General features: G+C 41.5%; 1 protein-coding gene across 3 annotated transcripts; it reads right to left on the reverse strand.

The window, feature by feature from the left end:
* Positions 1 to 1,367: 1,367 nt before the first annotated feature.
* On the reverse strand, positions 1,368 to 12,164 carry LOC134350171 (barrier-to-autointegration factor-like). Of its 3 annotated transcripts, none has more exons than XM_063055141.1 (3): positions 12,113 to 12,164; positions 7,436 to 7,578; positions 1,368 to 2,267 (listed from the first exon to the last, which is right to left on the reverse strand). In XM_063055141.1, the coding sequence occupies exons 2-3, from the start codon at positions 7,559 to 7,561 to the stop codon at positions 2,121 to 2,123; spliced, it is 273 nt and encodes a 90-aa protein (XP_062911211.1). In that variant the 5' UTR covers positions 7,562 to 7,578; positions 12,113 to 12,164; the 3' UTR covers positions 1,368 to 2,120. The 3 variants fall into 3 exon arrangements, with proteins under 3 accessions (XP_062911211.1, XP_062911210.1, XP_062911209.1); XM_063055140.1 differs by lacking the exon at positions 12,113 to 12,164 and adding an exon at positions 11,947 to 12,024; XM_063055139.1 differs by lacking the exon at positions 12,113 to 12,164 and adding an exon at positions 7,779 to 7,864.
* Positions 12,165 to 16,386: the final 4,222 nt, after the last annotated feature.

A 16,386-nucleotide genomic window follows, 5' to 3' on the forward strand; every position in this document is an offset into this window, starting at 1 on the left:
ACTATCTCACTCCCGTACACCTCCCCATCAGCACCTGAGATTCTGCCAGCAACAGCTATCTCATCGGCAAATATATAGGTGGCATTTTGTGCTGTGCCTTGCCATGCAGTCAAAGGTGTAGAGTAGAGCAGCGGGCTAATCATGCATCATTGAGGTGCCTCTGTGATAATTATCTGCGATAGGCGATGTTATTTCTGATCTGGACTGTCCGTGATCTCACAATGAAATCAAGGATCCAGTTGCAGAGGGTGGTACAGAGGATCAGGTTTCAAAGCTCGTTAAGTAGAACTGAGGGGATGATGGTGTTGCACACTGAGCTCCATCAATAAACAGCAACTTGATGTAGGTATTAGTCCAAGGCTGACCGGACAGCCAGTGAGATTGCATCTGCTGTAGACCCGTTGTAGCAGTAGGCCAAATGCAGTGAGTCCAAGTGCTTGCTGACGCAGGAGTTGATTCTGGTCATGATCAACCTCTCAAAGCACTTCATCACAGTAAATGTGAGAGCAACTGGGTGCTAATCCAGCTGACTCTGCTCTTGTTGGGCACTGATATGATTGATAGCCAGATGCATATCCTGCAAGTTCCAACTTCCCATGCAACTACAACAGTTGTTGCAGCCATGGATGTTTGATATTTGATGGCCATCAATAAACAACTACTGTACGTCATGTAGGAACAGCTGAGTCTCCTGAGAGGAATTATTTCTTCAGCACACTGTGGGGTATCCTGTTTGCCCTTTCTAAGGACTGGAATTTGTAAATATACTGTAAAAGATAATGGTTCTCCTTTAGAGGAAATTAATGTTGAAAGTTCAAAATTTTTTTTTTAAACTGCAGCAATATAAGATTTACTCCAGTCACTTCTTGCCCACTGAGCACCTGAAGGACTGACAGCTCCTTAAATTAACCCCAGATTTACCCTGTTCTTTTGCAGCAGCTGCGCACAAATAAATATAATCAGCACTCCAAAAAGCTACAAAGCTGAAGGCAATAGATTTAATGTATCCACCATTACCAATACTCGTGATGATATACTGTCCTAATCTGAAAATGCCAATGTGATTGTTGTACATTTTTTTATTTATAGACATTGTGTGGTAAGTCAACATCTACTTAAAGGAATGGAATAAATCAAAACCTTGAGTACTATGTACACCAATCAGAAAAACTGACCCCTCCTAAATATGGCAACTTCTTTTGGCTTTGTGAACCATTTATAAGCCTATGACTTGTTAAGCTACAAAACTAATGCAGTGTTTACACTGAGCTCTAAATACTTCAAAGTTCAAAAGTTCAAAGTAAATTTATTATCAAAGTACGTATATGTTACCATGTACAACTCTGAGATACATTTTCTTGTGGGCATTCACAGTAGATACAAAGAAACACAATAAAATCAGTGGAAAAACTACACACAAAGACAAACAAGCAATGTGGAAAAGAGGAGAAATTGTGCAAATACAAAAAAGAATTAGTTCAGCATTGAAGTGAGTGAAGTTACCCATGCTAGTTCAGGAGCCTGATGGTTGAAAGGTCATTACTGTTCCTGAACCTGGTGGTGTGCGACTTAAGGCTTCTTTACTTTTTTGCTGATGTCAGCAGCGAGAAGAGAGCATGGCCTGGATGGTGGGTGTACTTGGTGATGGATGCTGCTTTCTTGTGGCAGTGGTCCTTGTAGATGTGTTCAATGGTGGTGAGTGCTTTTCCTGTGATGGACTGGCTGTATCCACTACTTAGAGATATTGTCATCTTTGCTTTTGAAGGATTCTGTCCATAGTCAAAATTAAATTTACTTTAATGTATATAACTTTTATCAAATTACCAGTTCTGCTGCTATTTCAGCCTGCTCTTTTTCTCATTTTGTTTCATAGCACTGTGGACACACAAAGCGCAGCACTTGTATCAGAAACTAGCTACTCATTTTAATGTGAAGCACATATCTTGACAAAAAAGGATTGATGTTGCATGTAATATTGGTATTAATCTACAAAACATCAAGGCAATGAACTACATACATGCTTAAGACAAACAAAGGAAAATCGTTATTTGTTCAGAACGCCTTTATTAACCCAGATCATAAGTAATGAAATTCATACATGCCTTAGACAAGAATATTAACTACAGGAAAGCATTGCACCATTCCTGTAAACAGAAGACACACTGTCCAGCTTGTCTGCTGTTGGCTCCACAAATATCTTTCAACCAGTCTTTAAATAATTCATCATCCTTTCTCAGAACAAGGAACTGGCCTAGCACTACATAAGCCTGAAAACGGAACAGAAAATAAGATTACTAAAGATTAGCAGTAAATATTACTCTTTATATATAAAGCACAGTATATGCTCCATACCAGACTTTCTATCATTTAATGATCAATATATTCTACCTCATACTCTTGTTCAGCTTCTTCTTAAATGCATCTGTACAGTTTACCTCAACTATTCCTGTCAGGTCACTTCCATTCTAATTATTCTGAGTGCTGAGGTTTCTTCCAAATTTCTAAGTGGAATTATGAGAAACCACTGCAAAAGCAAAAACATCACCTTTGCCAACTCAAACCAGCACTTTCATACTGTTATAAACTTTTATGGGACTATCTCTCAATGTTCCTTTTATATTACAGAGTAGCTCAATTTTTCCAGACAGATGTCAGCTTTATGACCCACCTAGATTTTATTTTGCACCTTCATTACTGCCCCTAAAAAGACAGGAGTAGAACACAGGAATCCAAAATAGTTGAACAAAGTTCAAAGTAAATTTATTATTAAAGTACCTGTATGTCACCATATACTACCCTGAGATCCATTTTCTTGCAGGCATTCAAGTCAAGTCACTTTTTATTGTCATTTTTTCCATAACTGCTGGTACAGTACACAGTAAAAATGAGACAACGTTTTTCAGGACCATGGTGCTATATAAAACAATACAAAAACTACACTAGACTACAGACCTACCCAGGACTACATAAAGTGCACAAAACAGTGTAGGCATTACAATAATATTAAACAAGACAACAGGCACAGTAGAGGGCAGTAGGTTGGTGTCAGTCTAGACTCTGGGTATTGAGGAGTCTGAAGGCTTGGGGGAAGAAACTGCTACACAGTCTGGTCGTGAGAGCCCAAATGCTTCGGTGCTTTTTGCCAGATAGCAGGAGAGAGAAGAGTTTGTATGAGGGGTGCGTGGGGTCTTTCAAAATGCTGTTTGCTTTGTAGATGCAGCGTGTGGTGTAAATGTCTGTAATGGCAGGAAGAGAGATTCACAGTAAGATAAAGAAATACCATAAAATTAATGAAAAACTACACACAAGGCCGGACAAGATACCAATGTGCAAAAGAAGACAAATTGTACAAATAAAAAATAATAATTATAATAAAAGATAAATAATACTGAGACCATTAAGTTGTGGAGTCCTTGACAGTGATCAGTTCACTGTTGCGGTGAGTGAAGTTATCCACGCCGGTTCAGCAGCCTGACGGCTGAGGGGTAATAACTGTTGCTGAACCCGGTAGTGTGGGATCTAAGGCTCCTGTACCTCTTTCTCAATGGCTGCAGCAAGAAGAGAACATGGTCTGGATGGTGGGGGTCCTTGATGATGGATGCTGTTTTCTTGTAGCAGTGCTCTTTGTCGACCTGCTCAGTGGTGGGGAGGCTTTTTCTGTGATGAGCTGAGCTGTATCCACCACATTTTGGAGGCTTTTAGTAGGTAGAACTCATAAACAAGTTAAAAAGTTTTTCTAGAGTTCACTATTACGCTTTATGAATCCACATCACTGCTTACGTATGTATGTGATCCTAGAATACCCCTTTCCCTTCACAATGACAAAAGCTGAAATGTTTAACAGAAATTGCTAAAAATATTAGGCAGACTATATATTGAGAGAAGTAAACGTGAAGGCAGAAAGGAAGCAAAGTAGCTATTTAAGAGGCTGTAAAAGGAGAAATGATTAACATGAACAGAAAAAGAGAACAACAGATGGAGGAAATAGTTAAGTCAACAGCAGTAGATTGCAGTCAGCAAAGGAAAGGATGAGTAGTGTTTGGGGAAGGGAGTAACCTCAAGTGTTGAGGAATGGGTTAAAGAAAATAAATTGGATGTAGGACGTCAGTAGAGTCACTTATAAATCCACTCACTTCAATACCAGAGAGAGGGATCTAACCTGAGAATGTATCAAAGGTGTACAATCTCTAATGTTAATCTACCTTCTGGGAATGCATTGCACACCACCTTTGCAGAAACTGGAAGTTGGTAGGTTTATGGCTGCCTGGGTCATGTTTCGGAACATTCTTTGTTTTTTCCACCTAGACCCTTCTGTCATCTATCTTATTTCATTTCTTCCCCATCGGGTTACTGGCTCTCAAATCATTATCACAATCCTTATGACTCTCCACCAGCCTGAGCTTCCTTCTCCCAAGGATATCTATCTATGAGTAACCTTGCCAATTGCACAACCTACCCTCTCACCTACATTACTGCCGAGCTTGGTGCTTAATATTTTAGTGCTAGACCTCAGAATATGGAGAGTTAATGATATGTATGTATTTGTTTGTTTATTTATTTATTACTACGTGGACAGGCACTTCTGGCCCAAAGAGTCACACTGTTCAGCAAGCCAACTTAGCCAAATCACAGGACAATTTACTGTAACCAATTAACCTACTAACCAGTACATCTTTGGACTGTGGGAGGAGACCTACACATTCACAGGGAGGAACTTACACACACCTTACAAGTGATGTCAGAATTGAACTCTGAACTCTGACCTGTAATAGCATTGCACTATCCGCTATGGCACTGTGGCACCCCTTTTATTAGTAGGACAAGAGGTGAAGCAGTCAAAGGGAAAGGCCTAGATGAAATGAAAATTCTGAAAATGAAAGACACTATCTCCTGTGAGGGTAAATGACATCAGGGAGCTGAAACATAAATGAAGAAATGTTCAGAATCACACTAAACTCGAGATTCATTACATTAGATGTCCAAGTGGATGAAACTGAGATTTTTGCTGAGGACTGATTATTTGGGATTAGAAGGATAGTGTGAACAGTCTAGGGAGTGAGAACAGAGAGATGATTATGATTATGAGGACACACAGTCCCCTTTTATTGTCATTTAGTAATGCATGCATTAAGAAATGATAAAAGTGTTTTTCCAGAATGATATCACGAAAACACATGACAAACCGACTTAAAAACTTACAAAAACCACAAAATTATAACATATAGTTACAACGGTGCAAAGCAATACCGTAATTTGATAAGAACAGACCATGGCACAGTGAAAATCTCGGAGTTTCTCAAAAGCCCCATCATCTCACGCAGACGGTAAACCCCCAGCGCCGCCAACTTGCCGATGCAGCATCCCGGAAGCATCCGACCACAGTCCGACTCTGAGTCCATCTGAAAAACTCCGAGCCTCCGACCACCTATTCGACACTGAGCACGAGCACCATCTCTGCCGAGTGTTTCAACCCCGGCCCTGGCAACAGGCGATACACAAAGTCGAGGATTTGGGGCCTTCGTCTCCGGAGATTCTCGATCGCACAGTAGCAGCGGCAGCGAAGCAGGCATTTCAGAAGTTACTCCAGACGTTCCTCTGCGCTTTCACGACTGTCCCCATCAAATCCGGATTGATGCATGGCACCCCTAGTTACACATATCGATATTCATTCGGAACGGCCACGCGCACTGCGTCACGCTGCCATCTTCTCCTCCCTCCTTCAGATGAATCTTAAACATGAAAGGTTGAATGTAATATGAAATGATGCTAGGTAAACTTCCCAGATTTATAACCAGAAGCCAAGATTTGAACTTGTACCTCACCAGGGCACTCAAGGATTTTAACCTCAGTTAATAAATAAATGATTAATCTTAACTTCCCTCTGAGATCCCCACCATCACAGAAGCTAAGCCTTCTGCCAATTCAATTCACCCCTTGTTACATCAAGAAATGGTTGAGAGCAGTGGACATACTAAAGGTTATTGCAATAGACAAGTTCCCAGCTGTAGTACTGTACATCTGTTTCAGAATTAGCCATGCATCTAGCCAAAATGTTTAAATACAGTTACAACTTGGCAGCACATCAAAATTCTCTTATCCACAAATGGTGGGGCAAATTATCACCTAGCCTCATGCATCAGAAAGTCGATGGAAGGTGTTTCCAACAATGCCACAATCTGCTCATCAGACCACATCGCTTCAGTCCTCATCAAACATGAAGGAAGGAGGCAAATTTTGGAGATGAGAGTGATTGCCCTTGACACTAGGGCATCATTTGACCTGTATCTGCAATCACAGTATTTATCAGAATCGGGGTTAATATCACCAACATTTGTCGTAGACAAATTGCAGTGTGGTGATGAGAGGTCCATATTGAGGCAGCAGTTGATTCTAGCCATGACCAACCTCTCAAAGCTCTTCATCACCATAGATGTGAGTGCAACTAGCTGATAGTCATTAAGGTAGCTCATACTGCTCTTCTTGGGAGCTGGTATAATTGTTGCCCTTTTGAAATAGATAGGTACTTCTGACTGTAGCAGTGAGAGATTGAAAATGTCTTTGAATACCCCTGCCAGTTAGTTGGCACAAGTTTTCAGAGCCTTATGAGGTACTCCATTGAGGCCTGCCACCTTGTGGTTAATGCAATCATATCTCTGATCAGTGGTAACCCCTAGGATGGGCATTCTGTAGCAAGTGGCTCATTTCCTGACTCCCAGAGCTTTCCAACTATTTAGAAGCCACGAGTCAGGTTATGATGAAATCCTCTCAAGTTGCCTGGATAGAAGCAGTTCCAACAACATTAAAGAAGATAAAACAATGTTCAGAGCAAAGCTGTTGGCTTGATTGGTATCCCATTCTACCACCTTAAACATTCATTTCCCGCACTGTTGATACACACGGCTGTAATGCGTCCCATGTACAAAATGCACTACAATTGTTTGCCTTGGCTAATCCAGCCACAGCTCCCAAAAGTCCTGATGAAGGGTCTCAGCCTTGGCTCTCAATTCCTTCCATAGCTACTGTCTGATCTGCTGAGTTTCTTCAGCATTTTGTGTGTGTTATTCTCCAAAACAAATGCCATTAATGATCAAACTGGTTCAATAAGATACGAATTAAATCAGAAATGGAGATAATGCTGATAAAGGAGGTGGCTATGAACATGATCAAAACTAGGAGAATGAATTGAAAGAAATGAAGATGACAATTGCAGAAGGGAAGTGTATTTATCAGCTGTACAAAAGTAAAATACAGCAGATGCTTGAATTATTCATAAACACAGAAAATTCTCAGTAGGCAAAGCAGTACCTGTGCTTTGAGTTCATGTTTTAGTCCAGTGACCTTTCATCAGATGTGACAGGTTCCAAACACACACAGATCTCTATTCCTTGATTCAATAGATACACCTGTTTTCCAGGAACATATAGCCCATTCTTACCTTATCAAAACCTTGTTCTTCTAGTCTTCTTCCAAGTGCTCCTCCGATTCCAGCCAAGGCAGAAACTGATTTGTTTCCCATTGGTTCGGACACAAAATTCCTGTGCTTGTGTGATGTTGAAATCATCACGCAGTCTCTTAAATCTGTTGACAAAATGATAGTTTTATTTAGTTATCTGAATAAACTGTACAAGCTTTGAAAAACAAAGGTTCTCTTAGCATTTTGTCTGTTCAGATTATTTCCACAAATTAGTAAATTATAAATAGGTTATGCAAGGGCAGATTATGTATTATCACTATAATCTCAGAGTTGGAAAAGAGCTACAAAAAGCAGTATTGCTTACAAAAGTTTTAAATATATTTTATCTTTATTTGCATCCTAAAAACTGTGCAGATCTGAAGAATAATGGAGAAGCTATTTCAAATCAAGTGCTCACTTTTTAATCAGTAATAACCCTTTTCACATTTGTTGGCAATGAATCAAGTTCAACAGTTGTCCAACCTTAAGCACAAAAGCCATACCATTCAACTTGACTGCTACTCATGTTTAAGAGTATCCAATCTGTTCCTAATTTTAAAACATGCATATATTATTATAACTGAAAAGATAAAAAGAAACCACTAAAAACACATAGAATATGAGGACAGAGGCAGACTATTTAGCCTGATATTTTCATGCCTAGGTTAATGTTGTATACAAGCTTCATGTCATCTTGCCCAATCACCATAAGGCCATAAGACTTCGGAGCAGAATTAGGCCATTCAGCCCATTGGGTCTGCTCTACCATTCAATCATGCCTTATTCATTATCCCTTTCAACCTCTTTCTGCTGACTTCTCTCTGTAACCTTTGACGCCTTTCCTAATCAAGAACCTATCAACCCCTGCTTTAAATATACTCAATGATGGCCCCCACTGCCGTTTGTGACAATGAATTCCTCAGATTTCCTCTGGCTAGAGAAATCCCTCCTCATTTCTGCTCTGATGGGACATTCTTGTATTCTGAGGCTGTGCCTGGTCCTATCTGGACAACTTTGCAACATGAACCCCTACTATGATGTTCCAGATTGAGATCCAGCATCACAGACTATGCATCGGGATCTCAACCTGAAGCAGTGACCACCACTTTACCTCCACAGCTGCTGTTTGTTTTTTGCTATGTTTCAGATGCCTGTCCAGTAAGAAGGTGGACAGGAGGAGGTGGGGGAGGAGCAATGATGGCAAGACGGGACCGAACTAGATGGTTATGGTGTGTGGGACCATGTGAACACATGTCAGACTGAATGAAAAATGTTGGGCATTTTAGACTTCTTGAAGAGATTTCACAGTCAGCATAGCCCCACCAGTAGGGCAGTCAACTCTTGACACTGGATCTGTCAAGATTTAATTCTGAAATTTATGTATGTGGGTGGGAAGGTTAGAATGATCTTGAAGTAGTTTAAAAGGTTGGCATAACATCATGGGCCAAAGGGCCTGTACTGAACGGTATGATTTTATATTCTATATATTCACTTGCAATGAATGGAAAATATTGCCTGAGTCAGTGGATACAACAAAGGCAATGAGTGGCAAACAACATTCCTCTGTAAAGTCTATCTATACTTCAAGCAAGTTGTTCCAACACAGCTACAATATTGGATCAATCAATGAACTACAGGGTTGTTCAGCTTAGGCATCCAGTAAAACAAGAAATATTTACACAACCAATTACCATCCTTCAACAATATTGTTGATTGTCAACTCAACTGCCCCCACCACACCCCCCAACACTAGGTTATTTGCCAGTAATGTATAGTGCGTGCTAGAATCTAGAGTGAGAATGTGGGGAGAGTAAAACATGAGATTAATGTAGAATTAATATAAATAGTGCTTAATGATTGATTTGGTCTCTGTGGGCCATAAGGTTTGTTTCTGTGCTGTGCTACAATGCTGTGACTCTACAAAAGGCTCTGTTTAAATACTAGTAACTGCTCTGAGGTTACACAATCTGTAAAGTGTGCAGATTAGGAATTCCAAGATTCTGAAATCCAAATCCCCATATCTGGTAGGTGACTGCAGAGTTTTTGCTCTGGATGTTTCCCAGGAAGCTATAGGGACAGGGCTTAGCAGGAAAAGAAAACCAACCTGATAGCCTGCAAAAGCACCAAATCGAATATTTAAGTGCATTATGTTTTCACTACAAATTAGGGATTTATTGCAATTATTTCGGGCCTTGGTGAGACCACACCTGGAATGTTAAGAATGATTTTAGACTTCTTATCTGATAATGTATATACAAATTTGACAAGGTGGGATGCAGCAAAAGTTCTCCATACTGGGTCCTGGAATTGGAGGTTTGCCCAAGAGAAGAAATTAACTATACTAGGCCTGCATTCTCTGGCGTTCTTAAAGATGAGAGCTAATTCTTTGATACTTAAAGCTCTTACTACGGTCCTCAGAATGGATAGAGAGGATCCTTGCCCTGCCTAAGATGCTTAGAATCACAAGATCAGAAAAAGAAATAAAAATGACACTGAGGCGGATACAGCCAAGATCTTATTCAATGGTGGAGCATGCTTGAAGAACTAAATTACCTATTCTCATTCCTAATTCTTTTGCAAAAAAAAAGTTATACTTTGTCCTTCAATCTTCCAATCTCAATCTTGATTTATTTTTAAACAAAGCATTTCTCCATTGCCTTTACATGATTAGTGAGGCCTCAGTTCTGGCTGTTTAGTCTTGGCAAACAAATAATTAAATTTGACACTACCTTTTGTGTAAAATAATTTCAGTTGACTGGAAGATATCTATCAATTGTAAATGATTGATGTTTCTTTCTCCCAATATTTGCTGCATCATTTACATACAGACAATATACCCAAGAGATGTGTCGACAGCAAAACTAAGTTTATTGCCATGTGCCCAAGTACAGGGGCAATAAAAAACTTGCAGAAGCAGTACAGGCACATAGCATGCACAAGGAAAGCATAAATTAAAAGCATAAATGATAAATTCTACACAATTTTTAAAGAAAGAACACAAAACAGAAAAGTCTATTTTAGTGCAAAGTGATAAATGTGGTCATGGTGTTGCTAAATTATAATGTTGTTTCAAGAACTGAATGGTTGAAGGGAGGTAGATGTTCTTGTAGCTGATGGTGGGAAACTTCAAGATTCTGTATCTCCTGCCCAGTGGTAGCTGTGAGAAGATGGCAAGGCCCAGTTGGTGATGATGCCTTCTTGAGACAAAGCCTCCTACAGATATTACCGATGGTGGGGAGGAATGTGCCCATGATGTACTGGGACAAGTCAAGGTTAAATTGAAGCTGCAGCACTGGATTTGAAGGCATTTAGAATACAGTTATATTCCATCTCATGCAACTGGCAACACTTTGGAAATCATTGTTCACTCCTTTCATTAATCAGTTTGAAAAGGGCATTGCAAGTATTAAACCATGCTTGCAATTTATTCATTCACAGATGTGTATATTTTTGGCATATATTGTCCATTCTCAATTGCCTCTGAGGAAATGGTGAGGAGTCAACAACATTGCTGACTCACATATAGGCCAGATCAGGAAAGGAAGGCAGAAGGACATTATTGCAGCTGGTGTGCTTTTACAACAATCCAGTAGTTTTATAATTATCATTACTGATGTATGTATTTTTTAATCCACATTTATTTTAGTTAACTTACTTCAAACATGGTATTACAAGGGTTGGTGGAAAAAAGCAGAGGAGTAGAGCATACATGCTCAACCAGGAGTTCAACAAAAGGCTTCAAAGGATCTAGCAAAAATACCTGTCTCAAAACATATGAATGCATTATTGAGCTCTTCCCTTGACTGGTGTGGATTTCTAGCCTTTGCAGTTAACTCCCTTCATCCCCCTATTAGTCTGGAGCTCCCAGGAATGGAGTAGAATTGATGGGCCAAATGGCCTAAATCTTCCCCAATGTTTTATGGATTATCCTTACCTAACTGATCAGATCATCTGTGTTTACCTGCACTCTCTTGCTACTAGTACAGGGCTTATCCCACTTAAACTGCGTGTGCATCTCCCAATTGTGAAACACTCCCTTGTAGGAGAAGCTCATCAATCTTTACTCATTTCACATTCCTTTCAAGTGACAGTGATGGGTCATTTGCGGACATTCTTAAGAAGTAAGAAGACGGCGGGGGGGGGGGAGGTGAAATCAGAAACATACTACATGTCCGAGGCACAAAAATTCCAGGCCCCTGCTCCTGTGCACCTCTTCGATGTCATCTTTTGGAAGCAATATAAAGCCAAGATCCTGTCAGCTCCCTCAAGTCGGTGTAAAGTGCAGTTCTCACATTCTAGGAGCGCTGGCCACAAAGTATATACAGTACCTCGACCTCATCGCTGACTGGTCATTATCACATTTTGGAAGCCTGATGTGCATAAACTGGTATCTCCTGTAAATGACTAACATTTCGCACAACATAAGCTGGCCCTGACTCCCACCCTCGCCTCCTCTCCACAGGTCAATTGCCCACTCCGTTCTCCCTCCTCACCGTGGGCCAGACCCTCGACGTTATCTGAGCCGTCCTAGCGCTTTCCGGTCAGCACACGTGAGGCGCTCTCGCGCTCCCGCGGCCACCCCGCGTGATCCGCCCTCGCGCCCCCCGGCCACCCCGCGCGATCCGCCCTCGCGCTCCCGCGGGAACGGCTCTCCGTTACCGCGTGTGTGAACCTGGCCGGGATTCTCTCGCCATCGCCTAAGTGCCCTGAAGCGAAGACTTGTTTAAGGTCGCGTAGAGGCACGAGCTTCTGCAGATGCTGGAAATCCAGTGCAACACACACAGAATGCTGGAGGAACTCCGGGGGACAGGTATTATCTATGGAGAGGAATAAAGAGTCGACGTTTCCAACTGAAACTCTTCTTCAGAACTGTAAAGGAAGAGGCAGAAACCAGAATAAGAAGTTGTTGGGGGTTGGGAAGGGGGAGAAATGCAAGCTGGAAAGTAGGTGATAGGGTAGGGGGGGGATGAAGTAAGAAGCTGGTGGTGATCGGTGCAAAAGGTAAGGGCTGGAGGAGAAGGAATCTGAGAGAAGAGAACAGTGGACCACAGGAGAAACTGAAGGAGGAGGGACACCAGAGGGAGGAAATGGGGTGAAAGGACAACGAAAATGGAGAAAGGAAAAGGAGAAGGGGTGGGGGAGAAATTACTGGAAGATAGAGAAATCAGTATTGCTCTTCCAACTATGAGTTGCTTCATTGTGACCATAGAGGAGGCCATGGATAGACATGTCAGAATGGGAATGGGAAATTGCCAAAACATCAGAATGATTTCTAATCATTAGTGCATGCTCTACTGTGGTATGGTGTTGCAGTGGTTATGTTGCTGGACTAGTGATCGAGAGACCTGGACCAGTAGTCCAAAGGATGCTGATAAAATCTGAAGTATATTGAAAAGGGGAGGGAGGGAACGTCGACTCAGACCATGAGAGGCCTGTGTTGGGCATTTTCATGCCTTATAAGGCGCAGATTGGAAGTCACTCCTTGCACAGACACTAGAGCAATGTGTGGTTAAGTCCCTTGCTCAAGGACACAAACACACTGCCACAGCTGAGGCTCGAACTAGCGACCTTCAGATCACTAGACGAACACCTTAACCATTTGGCCACATGATATTGAAAAGAGATTAGGTAACTTTCAGGGGAGAACACTGACAGTAGGACTACAGGGTTTTTGTCATGGTCTGGTCTGTTGACTCCTCATTTCAGTTAATTTCCTTTTCCCCCATGTTCCACTGGGCTTCTTGATTAGGGCATCTGATCCTCATTCGAAGCGGCAGCATAAAAACTCTGGCTTACATCTGCTGCTGCTGCTGGTTCATAACCTCAGCAGTGAGGCTATGCTCGTTCCACACTGCCGAGAATGTGTCGAGTCAACAGCCTGCCATTCGCAGTTCCTGGGTCGACTCGAGAGCCTGCCATCCAGCTGAGTTTTGCCGGCCATTTGCCGCTTCACGTACTACCTGGAGTCGAGATACGAATGGACTGTCGTTGGTTTTTGTCATCTCATGTCCGGCTGAGTATTGTAGGCCATTTGTCGCTACTCCAAGCCGCGATACGAATTGTCTGTCGTTTTTTTTGTCGTCTTGTGTCCGGCGGAGTATTGCAGGCCGTTTGCTGCTGCTCCGAGCCGCAATATGAATTGTCTGTCGTTATTTGTTTTTGTCGCCTTGTGTCTGGCTGGGTATTGGAGGCCGTTTGCCGCTGCTCCAAGCTGTGATATGGATTGTCTGTTGTCGTTTGGTTTGTCGCTCAGTGATCAATTCCAAGTCCAGGCTCGGAGTCCAAGTAAAGTCCAAGTCCAGGCTCGGTGTCCCAGTCAAGTCCAAGTCCAGGCTCCGAGTCCAAGTCAACGTTGAGGTCCGCGTAAGAATCTTAACCTGCTCTCCGTGCCTGTGTCCTGCACTTGGGTCTGCTCCAGCAGTTGATTGCAACAGTTTTAGAGTGGACAGTTTCAGTTAAGACAACTTGTTCCTAAATACATTACTCCAAACATGGGCAGAACTAAATTCCAGATTCTAAAAGCCAGATTAACTTGCTTTGACGTTATAGGATTACTTGATGGATCCTGCAATTAAGAAAGTCTGAATAAAATTGAAATTTATAGGAATCAACAGTAAAACTTCTCTTTGGCTGAAGTAATATTTTGCAGAAAGGAAGGTGTTTGTGTTTTTTGAAGGTCAGTCATTTTAATTCCAGGATATCACTGGAGGGGTAGTATTAGGATAGTCTTCTTTACAAAGCTATTTTCAGTTCCTTCACCTTCTGTTCATCATGTATATCCCTGCAAGCATAAGAACATAAGAAATAGGAGCAGGAGTAGGCCATCCGGCCTGTCGAATCTGCTCTCCATTCAATAAGATCATGGCTGATCTGGCCATGGACTCATCTTCACCTAACTACCTTTTCCCCATAACCCTCAAATCCCCTACTATGCAAAAGAAATGCTACACCTGCAAGTCTTTCTGGGTCATCTACTGTATCCAGTGTTCCCAATGCAGTCTTCTCTACATCAGTGAAATCTGACGTAGATTGAGAGACTGCTTTGTCAAGCATGTCTGTAATAAGCAGGATTTCCTGGTGGTCAACCATTTTAATTCCAATCCCCCATTCCCATTCTGACATGTTGGTCCGTGACCTCCTCCTACTGCCCTGAGGCTGCTGTCTGGTTGGAAGAGCAACATTTCATATTCCATCTGGGTAGCCGCCATCATTTCTTGAACTTCTAGTGGTTCCCCCCTCCCCTTCCCTCTTCTTCCATTCCCCACTCTGACTCCTCTCTTACCTCTTCTCCTCACTTGCCTGTCACTTCCCCCTGCTGCCCTTCCTCCTTCCCTCTCTCCCATGGTCCACTGACCTCTCCTATCACTCCTATCAGATTCCTTCTTCTTCAGCCCTTTACCTTTTCCACTTATCACCTCCCAGTTTTCACTTCATCCCCCCCCCCACCACCTGCCTTCACCCTCACCTATCGTCATCTGTCACCCAGCTTGTACTCCTTCCCCTCCCACTACCTTATTATTCTGGCTTCTTCCCCCTTCAGTTCCAGTCCTGATAAAGGGTCTTGCCCCGAACAGTTGTCGCTATTCCTTTCCACGGATGCTGCCTTGTCTGTGTTTCTCTGGATTTCCAACAGCTGCAGAATTTCTTGGGTTTGTAATGTTAATTGTATTTGCAACTCAGCTTCTGTCTTCATAAAACCTTTCCACTATTTCTGTGATACAAAGCTGGAGTTCGATAGAATATTTTAATTTGCCTGATTGTGTTCAGCTCCAATATCACTCAAGGATATTTATCTCATTCGTATTTCTGATCAGAATGGAACTCCTGGCTACGAGACTACCTTAGCCACAGATGGCAGCAGTTCAGGAGGCTATTGAACTAGCACCTTCTCATGGAAAATTAGGCCTAGGTAAAAAAATTGGGAAAAAAACAGACAGTACTGATACAAGTACTCTTTAGGTCAGGCAGCATAGATTCAGCCCTTCTGGTCAATGATCCTTTATCAGAACAGGAAAATATGAACTGGTCTTGTGTTTCCCAGATCCCATGAATAAATAAATATACAATTACAGCATTTATATGTGAGGTGGGCACCACTCTAATTTTTTTTTACAGCTGCTCGAACCAACTATTGCTCTGAGCAGGAAATTTTTACAGTCTGTCAAGTGCACAGCACTTTAAATGTTTTTGTTTTGTAATATGCACATCAAACAAACAGACTACAACTCAAAACACAACTAGACGATACCAAGCAGTCAAAACAACTGACAGGCACAATGGCAAAAGTAAAGTGTTTTGATGAGATGGCATTAGCGTTCAATGGGCCTGCAGTTTATTAAAAAAGAGCTACCAACTTCCATTCTGTGTTTAGTGTTGCAACTTGAAACTCTGAAAGCGTAATTATGTTGAAGCTCTAAAATGTTTCAAAGGTTGTGATACATGTATTATTTAGAAACTTTATGGATTACACTGTATTAACATAATTATAGGGTATCCCAATTACATTAACAGATTTCAAAAATATATTTGCAAAATTTCAAAATTATATTATAACCATATATAACCATGTAACAATTACAGCATGGAAACAGGCCATCTCGGCCCTTCTATTTATTAACATTATGTAAAAGAAAATTCCAGCTGTATGGCAACAAAGGCAATGTGCACGGGTGCATCCGTGCAGCTTAGAAGGAACATTGGAGGTGGGAAAGTGAAATCGGTCTCACTATTGTTGAGAAATGTTAATTTTATTTCATGAGAGGGTGAAATATGCAACTTTATTTATATGGGGTGCAGTTTGTTCCATTACACAGAGGTACAAGTTATATCATTATCCATATGCAGTACAATGTTTCTTATTTGTGGAGAGCACTTTCTTCTTTGAAAGTGGTTATGACAAATATTAAGACAGGGTTGGGTGCTGTCAGTATGAA

The sequence above is a fragment of the Mobula hypostoma genome, chromosome 8 (genome assembly GCF_963921235.1).
Source record: "Mobula hypostoma chromosome 8, sMobHyp1.1, whole genome shotgun sequence".
NCBI classification, from domain to species: domain Eukaryota; kingdom Metazoa; phylum Chordata; class Chondrichthyes; order Myliobatiformes; family Myliobatidae; genus Mobula; species Mobula hypostoma.

Bases quoted from the DNA above. Each gene is read 5' to 3' on its own strand.
- LOC134350171 (XM_063055141.1), bottom strand. From the start codon at position 7,561: ATGATTTCAACATCACACAAGCACAGGAATTTTGTGTCCGAACCAATG. The intron at 2,268-7,435 runs GTAAGAATGGGC...TTCCGTTTTCAG, and splicing joins AAGAACAAGGTTTTGATAAG to GCTTATGTAGTGCTAGGCCA.